Source organism: Anser brachyrhynchus (assembly GCF_964034855.1).
Source record: "Anser brachyrhynchus genome assembly, chromosome: 5".
In the NCBI taxonomy this organism is placed as follows: Eukaryota; Metazoa; Chordata; class Aves; order Anseriformes; family Anatidae; genus Anser; species Anser brachyrhynchus.
In genome coordinates, this window is record NC_137699.1 from 31,552,426 (window position 1) to 31,565,330 (window position 12,905).

At 36.8% G+C, this 12,905-nt stretch overlaps 1 protein-coding gene across 14 annotated transcripts in view; it reads right to left on the reverse strand.

The window, feature by feature from the left end:
* STARD9 (StAR related lipid transfer domain containing 9) overlaps window positions 1-12,905 on the reverse strand; it is a 106,854-nt gene that overhangs the window by 36,279 nt on the left and 57,670 nt on the right. For 13 of the 14 annotated variants that reach the window (XM_080594807.1, XM_080594813.1, XM_080594809.1 and 10 more), the window contains 10 exons: window positions 12,585-12,652; window positions 11,241-11,338; window positions 10,828-11,028; window positions 10,332-10,429; window positions 8,569-8,646; window positions 7,644-7,718; window positions 6,745-6,924; window positions 2,689-2,740; window positions 1,646-1,783; window positions 665-747 (listed from right to left, as the gene is read on the reverse strand). In XM_080594807.1, coding sequence (XP_080450933.1) covers window positions 665-747; window positions 1,646-1,783; window positions 2,689-2,740; window positions 6,745-6,924; window positions 7,644-7,718; window positions 8,569-8,646; window positions 10,332-10,429; window positions 10,828-11,028; window positions 11,241-11,338; window positions 12,585-12,652 — 1,071 coding nt within the window. Of the gene's footprint in view, window positions 1-664; window positions 748-1,645; window positions 1,784-2,688; window positions 2,741-6,744; window positions 6,925-7,643; window positions 7,719-8,568; window positions 8,647-9,590; window positions 10,296-10,331; window positions 10,430-10,827; window positions 11,029-11,240; window positions 11,339-12,584; window positions 12,653-12,905 lie in introns of those variants that run through there. The other variant, XM_080594806.1, reaches the window with a different exon arrangement.

Below are 12,905 nucleotides of genomic sequence, written 5' to 3' on the forward strand. Positions count from 1 at the left end.
TTATTAAAATGGTTATATCCTAAATCAGAAAACATACATTCCTTAAGGTAGCTTTTTGAGCTATGTAGGACAGTCTTTTTAAGAACTATGTTTTATTTTTATTTTTATTTCTTGAAACATTATTAAAATAGCGGACCAAATAACATCCTGCAGTAGTTAGTTCCTGTGATCAACATATCAAGAAATATTTCATCTATTTCTGATGTATGTAACAATTAAAAGCTTTCAGGGCTAACAACACTCAAGCAGTTAATCCTGTAAATTTTCCATTTCTGATAGTAAACATCATTTAGGATGGTGAAATGACAGTAGATAGAGGATAATTAAGAAAATTATAAAATGTGGAAAGACTCTTAATTGGTCTTTTCATTGCAGCCATCTGCCTTTCTGTTTCAATCCCACTTTTCGTCATGACTAGAAATAGGAAACACTGAATTATTCAGGGGATCTGCATCACCGTTTGCTAAGCACATCTGAAAGAAGCAACAGTATCCTCCCACAAAAGGTTTAGTGTCATTACAGACCATTAGATGGAGGAAATGAAACAAGCGAATATGATGACATTAAGAAATATTATCTACCTCAGGCTGGCTTTTAAGATGGAAAATAACAGGGAAAATCAATAAAGAATTAGGACAGAGAAATACAAATCCTCAGAACTTACTGATCTTCTTTGCCTTAAGACAGCAGCTTCTGCTGGGTGATTGAATCTAAACTTATGAGACTTGCCAAGGACAACCAGGGCCCCTGTAAACGAAAATTAATTAGAAATCTACAGAGAGACAATGTATCAAGCAGTTAGTGCCCTAAATGTATAGGTTTCTAAACTGCTGTGTACAAACTACTGTGTATTCAAACCACTATAGAATAGCCCGTTAAAGAAAAAAAAAAAAGAAGATATTCTGACCAACAGCTTTCTGACAGTCACAGAGCAGAGGACTATTTTTAAACTTTGCCACTATGGAACATCACAGCTATCATTCTGTAATGACAGCATCCAAACAAACTAATCTTGGGGAACTCTGCAAATCCAACATAACAGTAAATTCCCTGTTCATACTAAAGACCAGCATGACTTTGTACAAAAAAACTAATGAATACATTGCTGGAAACTTGTTTTGATACTAGCCTTTTAAGAATCCAGATCAATCCAAGATTTCAGTAACTAGCTTTTTTTTTTTTTTAATTTTTTTAAACAACCAAAAAATAAGGGAGCCTGATTTCAGCTGAGCTTATTCACCATATCCTATGACTCAATGGCTAGTGCTGGAGGTCATTTCAACCATATTACATAATTGCCCTAAAACCAGCCAGAGATCTGCTGGCTTGGAGCCAATCTCCGCTACTTCCACAGCACTACCTCTGACTACAGATCTTCACTTTTCAGAATGATACAGACTACTGCTGCCAAAAGGCATCTTAATATGCCTTCACCTTTGTCTTCATTTTTGCTTTCTGTGGGTAGGTTCATTTGCTTGTACCAGCCTGGAAGCTACAGCTATAGGTCAAACCTTGCAGTGCTAGGCAGCTGTAGGAAATTGAAAGATGCATTTCTCAGAGCTGAATAAGCTTGGTAAATTGTTATCTCTAAACGCCAGAAATAGGTTGATTACAATGCATCACTCAGAGAAAAAGCAAGCCTTACCTTGTGATAGACGACATGATCCAGTGACTTCGCATCCGTTCACAGTGCAGTGTGCCCCCTGAACTGGTCGTAAGGTTACAATCCCACAGATGTTGTCTATCACACAATGGTCTTTTTCAATCCAACGCCCCTGCAGAACTACAATGTACAGTTCTTTTTATTTCATCTGTTGAAGGAGTTGGGTTCACACTGTTTTCCTCAGAATGCAGTACCACGCAGTTTTACTCTATGACTGCATACTTCATACCTCAAAGGACTATTTCACTTGCAGAACAAGAGCTGCAAATTGTTGTCTTTGTTTGCCCAATACCAAATAACAGAAAAAAACTTGACTGAAACTGGAATTCTCTTTCAAAGTATTTCCAGTTCTGGAAAACTATAAGCTACTTTCTGACTTGTAAGCTGAAGCACAAATTCTTCTACTGTGCTGAGTTTCCTTATTGCTATTATGGCATTCATCATTTATATTTTGGTAATCCATTGGAAGAAAATAATCAAACAGCCAAACTTAGCAGAATTAACCAATGCAGAGGTTCCAGATTTTCCAATTTCTGTAGAAAGTTTCACACTCTAGTATCATTTGTAGCTCTTCAGATTCTGTTTAAATTAAGGCTAAAAATGAAATGAAATAATAAATGTTCTGAATCGTTCAGATTTTATATGTAAAATAATCTGTGCCCAAGGAGAGTTAAAAACATTTTGAATGTACCCTGATGACCTGTGCCATTAGTTTATGACAGAACATACCAGGATTTGGATGTTGGACACCGACATTTCTAAACTCTAACACAGCATTTCACAAGCATAAATAAAATTCTACAAGGACTTCAATCCCTTTCATTGATTTTCTTTTTTTTACTTCATATAGCAACAAAAAAAAACAAAGATTTTAGCCAACTTACGTAATTATTCTTCTCTCCTTACCTTCTTCTATAAAGACAGATGACAAAAAGAAACATCACCTAGCTATTACACAAACAAATGTAAACCACTTGCTTTGAACTGACCATATCATAAAATAATCTGTAATATCATTCTCTTACCAATGTCTTGATCTTGGTCTGAATCACTCCTTCCAATTTTGGTTGTTCCTTCCTAAAACAAGAAAACAACTAATATAAAAGTCAGTTACTGATGACGAATTCTATATAGGGATTAAAAAAGCATGCTATATATATATATATATATATAAAAGAATATATCCTTAATTCTATATGAGGATTAGATGTACAGAAACTTAGCAAATACTTGAAATATATCACTTCTGAATGTTTGGACTGTTTAGAGCAAACTGTAGAAACTACTTTGTAATACTTCATCCTAGTGCCCCCCATAGAAATGCAATTACTTCTTATCCTGCAGCTACATCAGCTTCTGTTACTAATCCAGTAGATGGAGTAACCCTCAGAGGATGATTTCTGGAACATGCTTGTGACAAATATTTTGAATGTGAACACATGTCCTGATGCTTTGAACTTTTACACTGAGATTTGTTGTTTGCAGAAATGAGATAATTCTTTTTAAAAATAAGTACTCATGCATGAAGAAAGAAGTCACAAAATGACTACTCAGTTAATTATTTTTTTTCACAATAAAAATCAAGATATAAAAGTAACTGAATTCCTATTTAACAAGGCAACCATGTCAGAGAATGTGAATTCTTCAAAGTAACTACCTAAAGGTGAACTTTTTTCCAAAACATAAATGACATTTATAAAAAGTCTTCTTGGTGATTATGGCATATGTGCCATGACATGGCACATATGGCATACGACATGTTCCTAAACTTGAACATCAAATAACTTCACAGAAAAGGACCACCCAGGAACAAAAGTCTTAAGAACGAGCAGATCAAAACCACATTATCGGCTAGTGATGGGAGGGAGACAGTATTCTTAAGGTACAGTGCAAATATCAATAGAACAGTGTCATTTAATCAATTCTATGAGAACGTACTACCAGTAAAGGCAATGAATTTACCACTTGCCTATTATGTTACATTACTGGTTCTATCTTTCTCCTCAGGAAAACACAGCAAGACCATTTCCCAGGCCTGAAGAGATACTATACTCAATTGTTATAAACTGATTATTGTATGCACTCTGAAACAATTTTAGTGGCAACTCTGCAAGTAATATTACAATTAATTATGGTCATTAAGCTACTTGATTTTTATATTCTTATGAGAATAAATTGAATATGCTTTCTGCTCCAAGCATATTGTAGTCTAGATTTAAAAATAAGTAAGAAGTAATCTTTGAAGCCTCAAGACTGGGAAAAGGGAGGATGATGCAGTTATAGGTAATTATGGGTAAATCATACTCATTTCTTGCATTTGAGGGGAAGGGAAGAATTACCTTTCAGCTCCTCACAGAGCTTGGGTCTCTAAACAGCGGGGAACTGAGCCAACTAACAGAGCCTTCTGCTGCAAACCCTGCTGAGACCTCCTCCCTTGCTGGAGAAGCTGAAGGCTGCATTATGCCCAGTGCCCCCGCTTTGGGGTAATTATCAAGATACATGTCAGCTTAACAGTCAGCGGACTGAACCACAAAATAGACACCTGCCTTGGCCACAACTTATAGAAAGCTTATGAACCATTTGCCTTTTGACGCACCTCACAAAACCAAGTGAGCTAGCACCACATATTTTACACAAAGAGAAGTAAATTAACTCCCAGAACACTTCTTCATCAATTATCTTATTGACTAAGGAAGGAGACAGTTATTACAACACCATAAAAAACTTTTTTCCAATATGCTGAAATAACCTTTTGGTAATTCAGAAAAGTATAATTATGGTTGCTCATGAAATTCACAATAGTTAAATGCATCCCAATTAGTGGAATGAATCTGGATGAGATTAGGTACAAATGAAAACTGCAGCTGAGAGCAAGGGTGAAGATAGCATGCAAGCAAACTAACTTGTTAAAGACAAAAACAAAGCATAAAACAAAGCATAAACAAGACCCATTTCAAGTTATTTTTTCAAATGCTATTATCTGAGCTAATAATTTAAATACTCATACTCTTTCCTAATTAATATCGAATATTCTACCTAAAAAATTGAAAGACAGATGTTTCAGAACAAATGACTGCATAACTTCACCTTAACATACTGAGGTACATCTTCATATCTGCAAGTAATTTTACGTTGTTTCTCTCTTCTGGCAGTGTTTCCTGACTAAGGGTGGAATTCCCAAAGCACATTAGAGAAGCATAAAGAGGGAGATTACTTCCCCCTTTCAGTTTTTGGAGTACTCTAATTTACAGAAAAGTTTGTGGAAAAAAGAGGAAATCATCTAAAACGATACCAACAAATCCTTATTATTAAGGTCAGTTAGGCGATAGGAAAAATACTTATTTTTGTTAATGAAAGCCAGAAAAAAGAAATAGAAGCTAAGAAAGAAAGGTTCATTAAGCACCAGCACAGCATTGATTAATGGAATTAACATTATGGAATAACAAGAGAATAAAAGAGTAACACAATGTCTGCTTTACATGATCTGAGGGCTGCTTCTCTTTAGAAGTACAAAGTAAATTGCCGTAATACATTAAAGTCCTAATATGTAAGGAACAGCTAGTGTTTTACCTTCTTGCTGATGCGATGAAGGTAATAGACACCAGAGTCTAAAAGATGCAAAGCACAAAGAAAAGAAAAGGCAGCATCTAGGAGCAAAGAAAGAGGAGACAAAGATGTTAGTCTGACAGAGACACTGGCTAATGACTTCGGAAGGTGACTCTTCAAACTAGGCTTATCCATTAAAATTAGTATCTTTAAATTACTTTAGGTGTTGTTAAAATTACTATGTGAAAATATTTACTGTTTCCACACTGACACATAATGGAAAAACATTTAAATTGTAGCCGTTACTTTAAACTAATATTTCATGTTAATGTAGGATGGAGTAGTAAAATTTTAAGCATGTTGATCAGTGCAAGATGTTATTATTTGGTTCCTAATTATTACCCAGTACAATTTCTTTGTGCGGACATAAGACAAATTAGTAAGGTTTCTCTTTCAACATAATAAAGAATAGTGTGATTTCTGTTTCAAATATCCGTTGCTGCTTTTTAAGAGGAAAAAAAATACAACATCCCAAAACTGTATCAAGTGGCATAGAACCTAGATTTGGATTAAGATATTTTATTAGTAGACAGATCCACAACAAGACCAATTTCACAAGACAATTTCATTTAATACATTGTTTGCTAATGAGCGCATCTCTGAATAGGTGCCCATCCATCATTCTTTTTATGTTAAAACAGCATCAATATTTTGGTAACTTCCACTCATTTAAACAACATCAAAAAAAAAATTAAGCCCAGCTTAGCCCTTAGCCCTGACTAAAAAAATCCCCTGAAACTAGCTGACCTGGCCCTCACATCTTAAGCCACAATCCAGAGTAATACACATGTGATGCTATGAAAATTTCTTAGTGATAACAATTCCTTAAATGAGCAGCTACACAGCAAAGCATTTTCTATGAAGCCAGGACTTCCACCTGACCCTGGAAAATATCCACTCAAATAGGATTACAAGTAAGTAGCATTCATGCTGCACACCTGGAATCTACTTGGTGCACCTGATAAAGTGAAAATAGCAATAAACCGAAGTCACTGCCAAATTGGTCTAGTCAAAGGTTACCTTTGTACATGATCGACAAACATACAAATATTCTAGTCTCAAGTATACAAGTACCTACTAAAATCTAGACCAGTAAATCTGGTACACTTTAAGCACCACCCTTTACCTTTATACAGATCCATACCAGTCCTCATGCTTTATGAACAATCTACTAAGTCTGAATTAGGGTATTTCACTTTGCTTACCACACATTATCAAATAGTTTGCACAGGCATTCATAGGAGGTGAACTTATTATTCCATATGTGAATTCTTGTCTGCCTCCTCCATTTTCATCTGTCCTTTTCTGCTACTGTTCTCCTTTCACCTATGTATTTGTTCTTTTTGTGAATTGTGGCCTTTGTTTTTTGTTAGCTGTTGTTGTAAAGTCACCTTAACCATAATTCCATTTTTTTCCCCCAAATAAAACATGTTTTTAAATTTAAAGGAAAAACAAGACAAGTGACATTATCTCACCCTGAGATGATACAGCACCACTCCTGTGCTGAGGATATCATCATCCATGGCCATTAGATGAGGTAAACTGGAATCTATTGTTACTCCAGCTTTTTCTTTGTTGATGTCCACACTGTATTCTTCCATGATGGCCTTCCTGTCCATCCACTTACTTGTCCAGTCTTTGGTCAGTTGCTCAATCTTAAATGAGAAGAGGAGGAAAAACTCTTTCATTTAATAAGTAGTTGAATTTTTCTCATACATAAATTTCTTTGGAAAAAAAATCAGCACAGTTTTCCAGTTACTGTATGTAAAATTTTTTCACCAGTTGCAGTGCAGGTGTAATTCTAATTGTAGAACATTTCTGTGGCAACAAAAATAAGTTAAACCTGTGCTGCTACCTAGTGAAGCAGGCTAACCCACTGAATACTCATTCCCAAAATATCTGAGAGATGTATGATGACGCTGCTTATTTTTCCTGTCCTGAGAAGCTTAAGCAAATCTTAAAACCAAGATCTCCAACACCTCTCCACATCACTGATGACTAAATCTTCACAGCAATTTGGTGACTGTGCAATAATTTCCCTTAAATAAATTGGAGGAGTTTAAACTTGGAAGACAAAAGAGTCATATCATGAAATTACTGTGATATACTTAGACAGTTTTCAAACAAGAAATAGATTGTGCAGACTTAGTAATATGCAATGGACAGCATCCCATTAGGGACACAAGAGACTCACCACAAATTCCTAGAGAGCGTGCAACATGCATTAAAGATGGCAAATTCCTACATATTCAGAGCAAACATGAAAGGATTAGGGCAAACACATTTTCACTGTCATTTCAGAACTGTGGCAATGCTATCCCTCCCAGTCCTGTGGAATGTAAGAGGGTTACAGCAGCATGTAGATCATACACACCTTCATCTCATTCTGAAGAACCAGCTCGGTCAGATTTCCATCCCTGTCATCGCTCCAAGAAGGACTGGAATTCCTCTGTACAAACAACAGTCACTGAGATCTGTGTTGGTTTCCTTATTAACAACTGGCAAGCATGTTGTTTCAATCTCCAAGATTTCAAGGTGAATTCAGGAGAAGGGAAGACAAAAAACATAGACATGCAATGCTGCCTACTCCTCTCTAACTATTGCATGCAAGTTTTGGGGGAAAACTAGTGAAAGTGCATTAACAGAGAGATTTCTGTGTAAATAAATCCTGGATTGTGGTTCCAGTGTCTTTCAGCAGAACATGCTCCCTGTGGCATGGAAAGCCAAGATGATGTTATTATTCCAAAGGCAAAGACATAAAGAGTGCCAGCTGTATTGTGAAGACTCAGAAACACTCGCAACCTCTTTTGGAGGATCAGAGTGTGCAGGCAGGCTGAAACCTCCAAACTACTGTTGAGACCTACTAGTTCACTTTTTTGGGGGAAAGAGGATTGCAACGAACTGGCAGGGAAATTACATCAGTGATTAACACTTGGCTGTCTTGGTGCTTGTGTATCCCTACAAACAAATATTTCTATTTCAAGGTATTGGTATCGATGCATAACAAAGCCAGCCAACTCTACAAAAGACAGCACGGAAATCCTTTCTAATCATCACACAAGTGCTTATACTTCAGGATTATCAACATAATGCCAGAAAAAGAAGAAACACCCAAAATGCAGTTAGCCTTATAATTATCAGGAAATGATGCAGACATTTAATTTAATTTAAAATAACAAACTATTTAATTTTCCTCCAGATACAATACATATGGAAAGATAAACAGATTAGATGAAACTAAGTTACTGTAGCCACCTAAAATGCCATTAAAGCTCATGCTGGGAAGTGTTCCTACATACCAGTTCAAAGCTTATCAGCATAGTTTTCAATCTGTCAATTTCTTCTCGCAGTTCTCTAATCAGTCTTACATTTGCATCCTGAAACATTGAGACACAGATATTGGAAAAACCATTGTTAAAATAATTCTAGCTAAAGAAGGCAATGCAGAGCTGTTCTGAGAGCCCAGAAGAGATGAGAACAAGCAAACTCACAACAATACTCCCTCTTCTACTCTGCTACAGACTCTGCGATGTACTGCTCAGAGGTCAGCATTTCCCATCTTTGATAGGTTTTCTTTTCCAGTAAACTTTGTTCCAAATCTTTTTTGAACACAGATTTGCCATAATATTTATTCCCATCGTGACAATAGCTAGACACATCAGTATTTTTATGCATGTATTTTCAAAACTGCCCCAACACATCAGAAAACATTGCTGTTTCTGTCATGCATAGGAGAAAATCAACCTACAGGAGACTAAGTCAGAACATATCCAACCACAGTATTAAAAAACCTTAAAACTGATTCGCAAAGTAGTTCCTGCCTGCTTGTGTGGAGGCGTTTCCCTCACTTTCAGAGTAAGTATCGCTGCATAGGCAGTTGATGGAAATGAGCTTTTTGCAGACAGTTTAGGATAATTGTCTCTATGCTGCCAGTGACAATTTGACTTGGTTCAGTTTGCTGTGAGGGGAAGAAGGCAGCTACCTGAAGGGATGGAGTTAAGGGGCTAGTACAGATTGTGTGAAAGAGCAGTGGGGAAACAAGCTGGGAGGCTGAGTGACTCTATGAAACAGGAGGCTGATCCAGGAGGAACGTATTTACTCGCATGTGGCCTGTCAGAGTTGAGACCACTGCTGTGAAAAGCAGACTATTACTGCTACTAGTGCTGACTGAAAACTAGTTATAAGGCACTCTTTAAACAGAGAATGGAAACAGAGTCTAACTCAGGAAGCTGAACAAATAGAACTTCTGCACGGAAGTCATGTCTTTGAAATTCATGGTATACAGAAAAAATACATGATAATGCTTTTAGAAAACACAGACCTAAAGAATTTTAGTGTAGTAAATATACAAGGTTGGTTGAGTCACACAGGGGCAGAGACAGCATTCAGTTCTCCAAGGCAGCATCAGACTCTTCCTTTAACACCCTGCCACCTCTTAACTTGTGCAGTCTATGTAGGACTCCTGCACAATCAAAGAGATGAATTTACCATACAGTCAGAGTTCACCCCTGGATATTCTGTGCAAAGAATGAAGCTATGGTTCTGTGGTAAAACTTCTTCCCATGTATTCAAAAGCTTCATCATGTTGTGTACTGCAAAGAAGACAAATTGAGACTACATAGGCTACCTTAAGCCTGGCAAAATTTTTGAATCCTTGACTCTGCAACCTTAGCATTGTTCCTTTAACATGCCTGAAGGAAGGGCTGTAAGGTTACACATTTGTACTAATACATTAAATAGTCGTGAACAATGTAAGGGATTTGTAACTCCACCAATATTTAGGATAAAGACATAGGGTGAACACGCATGTCACAACTATTCAAAGGAAAGAAAGATGGAAAATGATGGGATAGATATGAAGAATGTAAAAAAGGTGTGAAATTCTAAATTATGTAAGCTGCAAGGAATCAAATCATTTCTGTAATACCCAGTCTCCCATTTAGCTCCAGCTAACATGAGAGAGAGGTATGAATTTTATTCAGAGAATAGGTATACTGAATAAAGCTTAAATAATACACACAACAAACTGAACAAGAATGAAAAGCGGAACTCAAGGCCTCACCTCATTCACTCTGGGCTTGTTAATAATATTTTTGGCATTTGAAGCATATCTCAAGGTACTCATGGTCTCGTTGTAGCTGGAGCTGGCAGGAGAAATAGCTACAGATAGAAAGCAAACAATGATTTTATTTAAAAGAAGCAATCAGTTTAAGCAAACACTTCAAAAATTTGGATGTTTTTCAGTTTGACTTCTTTATAAAACAAAACCCAAATATCCTTAGGGATTCATCAAGCTCACAGAAAATGACTTTTCAAATTTGTATTTATAATTGAGTAAATCACATTAAATCAAAACTATGACATTGGAAAGTCTTATGCTTAACTTCATGAACAATCAGCACACCTTTTTATTTCCTGACATATCCTATGAAATATTTATGAAAATCTTTACAAGGTCAGACTCTAAGTGATATAGCTGACTTTGCACCTCAAAAGAGATGTATTTCAGGGGAGTAATGTAGTGCAAAATGATAACAATGAAAAGAAATCAAACTCACTGGCAATCATAATGGTCTTGGAGTTGCCCCCCAGACTATCCTTCAAAAGCCAGGTGAGGATGGAGTCACGGTACGGGATGTAAGCCGGCCGTCTGGTTCCACTGACACTGCCTGTGGAAGGGCTGTCCACATGACTGCTCTCCCCTTCGCTTGTTAGGGTGTTTATGCTCTGACAGCTGCTGAACATCTGTGAATTTTGTGCTGAAGGAGAAATGCAACAGAGCTCAGGAAATTAGTTATCTTTTTCTGTCATGACTATTTAATTTTCTTAAATGTCATTACAGTTTATGAAGCCACACAGCTGTTCTGTTCAGCTTTTGATTGTAAGTGTAAAGATTAAGATGTAGCACATCCTGGTTAAGTCCTACGCTTTTATCGCTACCCTTGAATATAAAGAACTACTGTGCGCTTACCTAAAGTGGAGATGACAATTCCAAGTGTAACCAATGACTTATTAATATTGGCACCTTCTGTAATTCGATCTTTACAGTAGCTGGGATCAGCTCTTTCACTGAAGCACACAAGCATGGGAAAGACAATGCAAACCAAATAAAAATGTTTAAGTATTAACACACAATCAACGTGAAAGCATCACGCGTTTTCCTTACACACAAGAAAACAGAAATAGCAAAGTGTACGATTAAAAAAATACATTTTGAACACTTCACATGAAATACTGCTCTCTGGTTCTGAATTCCAAACAACCATCAGAAAAGGCCACTGGAACAAAATGCTGATTAAGACCCACCGGAACATAAATTCAAGCCTGAACTGGGCTACCAAAGTTTAGCAGGGGTTCCAACTAAAAGACAACATACGTTACACAACCCTTATGGGCTCAGTGCAAAAATCTATACATCCCCTTATTACTACTTTCTCTGCTCAGATGTGCACGGGGATTTACGTTCTTGAGAAGAAAAAAATGTCATGTTTTCCAACTGCTCTACAACTCTTCAGCACAACTTCTATCCTAATGTTCTCTGTCACATCCAGCATAACCACATGTATGGTATCATAGAAGCACATTATAGAATGGGGCTTAGGTTGGAAGGGACCTTAAAGATCACCTAGTTTCCATGCCCCTGCCATGGGCAGGGACACCTCCCACCGGATCAGGTTGCTCAACACCCCACCCAATCCGGCCTTGAACATTTCCAAGGATGGGGCATCCACAACTTCTCTGGGCAACCTGTTCAAGTGCTTCACTATCCTCTCAGTAAAGAATTTCCTCCTTACACCCCATCTAAATCTCCCCTCTTCTAATTTAAAACCATTCCCCCCTGTTCCTCATTGAAAAGTGTAACTAAGATCAGAGACTTAGGAGCTTCTGAAACACAAACAACCTAAGTAGAAAGATAAGAATATTATCCCATGCTAGGCAGCCATAAAAAATATATTCATTTTTTCTCTTTTCAAGCTCAGATCTGGTAATTCCACTAATAGCTACTGGGAAAAACAAAACAAAACAAAAACTTAAAAAGAATACAGGGTTGAGTGGGATTACATTAAATGTTTGAAACAGCACAGTATTGGACCTTAGGGCACAGGAATTTATTTCCCCAATGAAATCCAGTACCCAATTGAGAAGAATGGATGACAGAGACAATATTAGCTCAATATTCCTTGTTACCATATACAAAAGATGGACTTACTGTTGTGTTACTGAAGTTTTAAAATATTAAATTTCATATGTTAGGGCAGTACTACAGCCTCTTCAGATAAAGTTATCTTTTTGCCATTTGGTGTATTATTATTACCTGCCTGCAAGGTCCACTAAGTTGATCTTGCTTGCAATTTCAGAGGGGAGATTGTTCTCTAATATAGCCTGAAGAAAAAACACAAATAAGGAAGATTATTCCTCCTAATTCATTAATGACAATAAAATAGGTGCCCTCTTTTGTTTGAAATTGATTTGCACTTCTGACTCTCTCACTGCCTTTCCTTGTGACCTTGACTCACTGGCCATGTTCACACCATTAGCTCAACAGCTTTCTCAGCTGACAGAGAAACTACCCTCTTACATGGATTTCCTCTTGAAAAAAAAACCAAAAAACAAAAAACAAAAAACTTTACCGCCT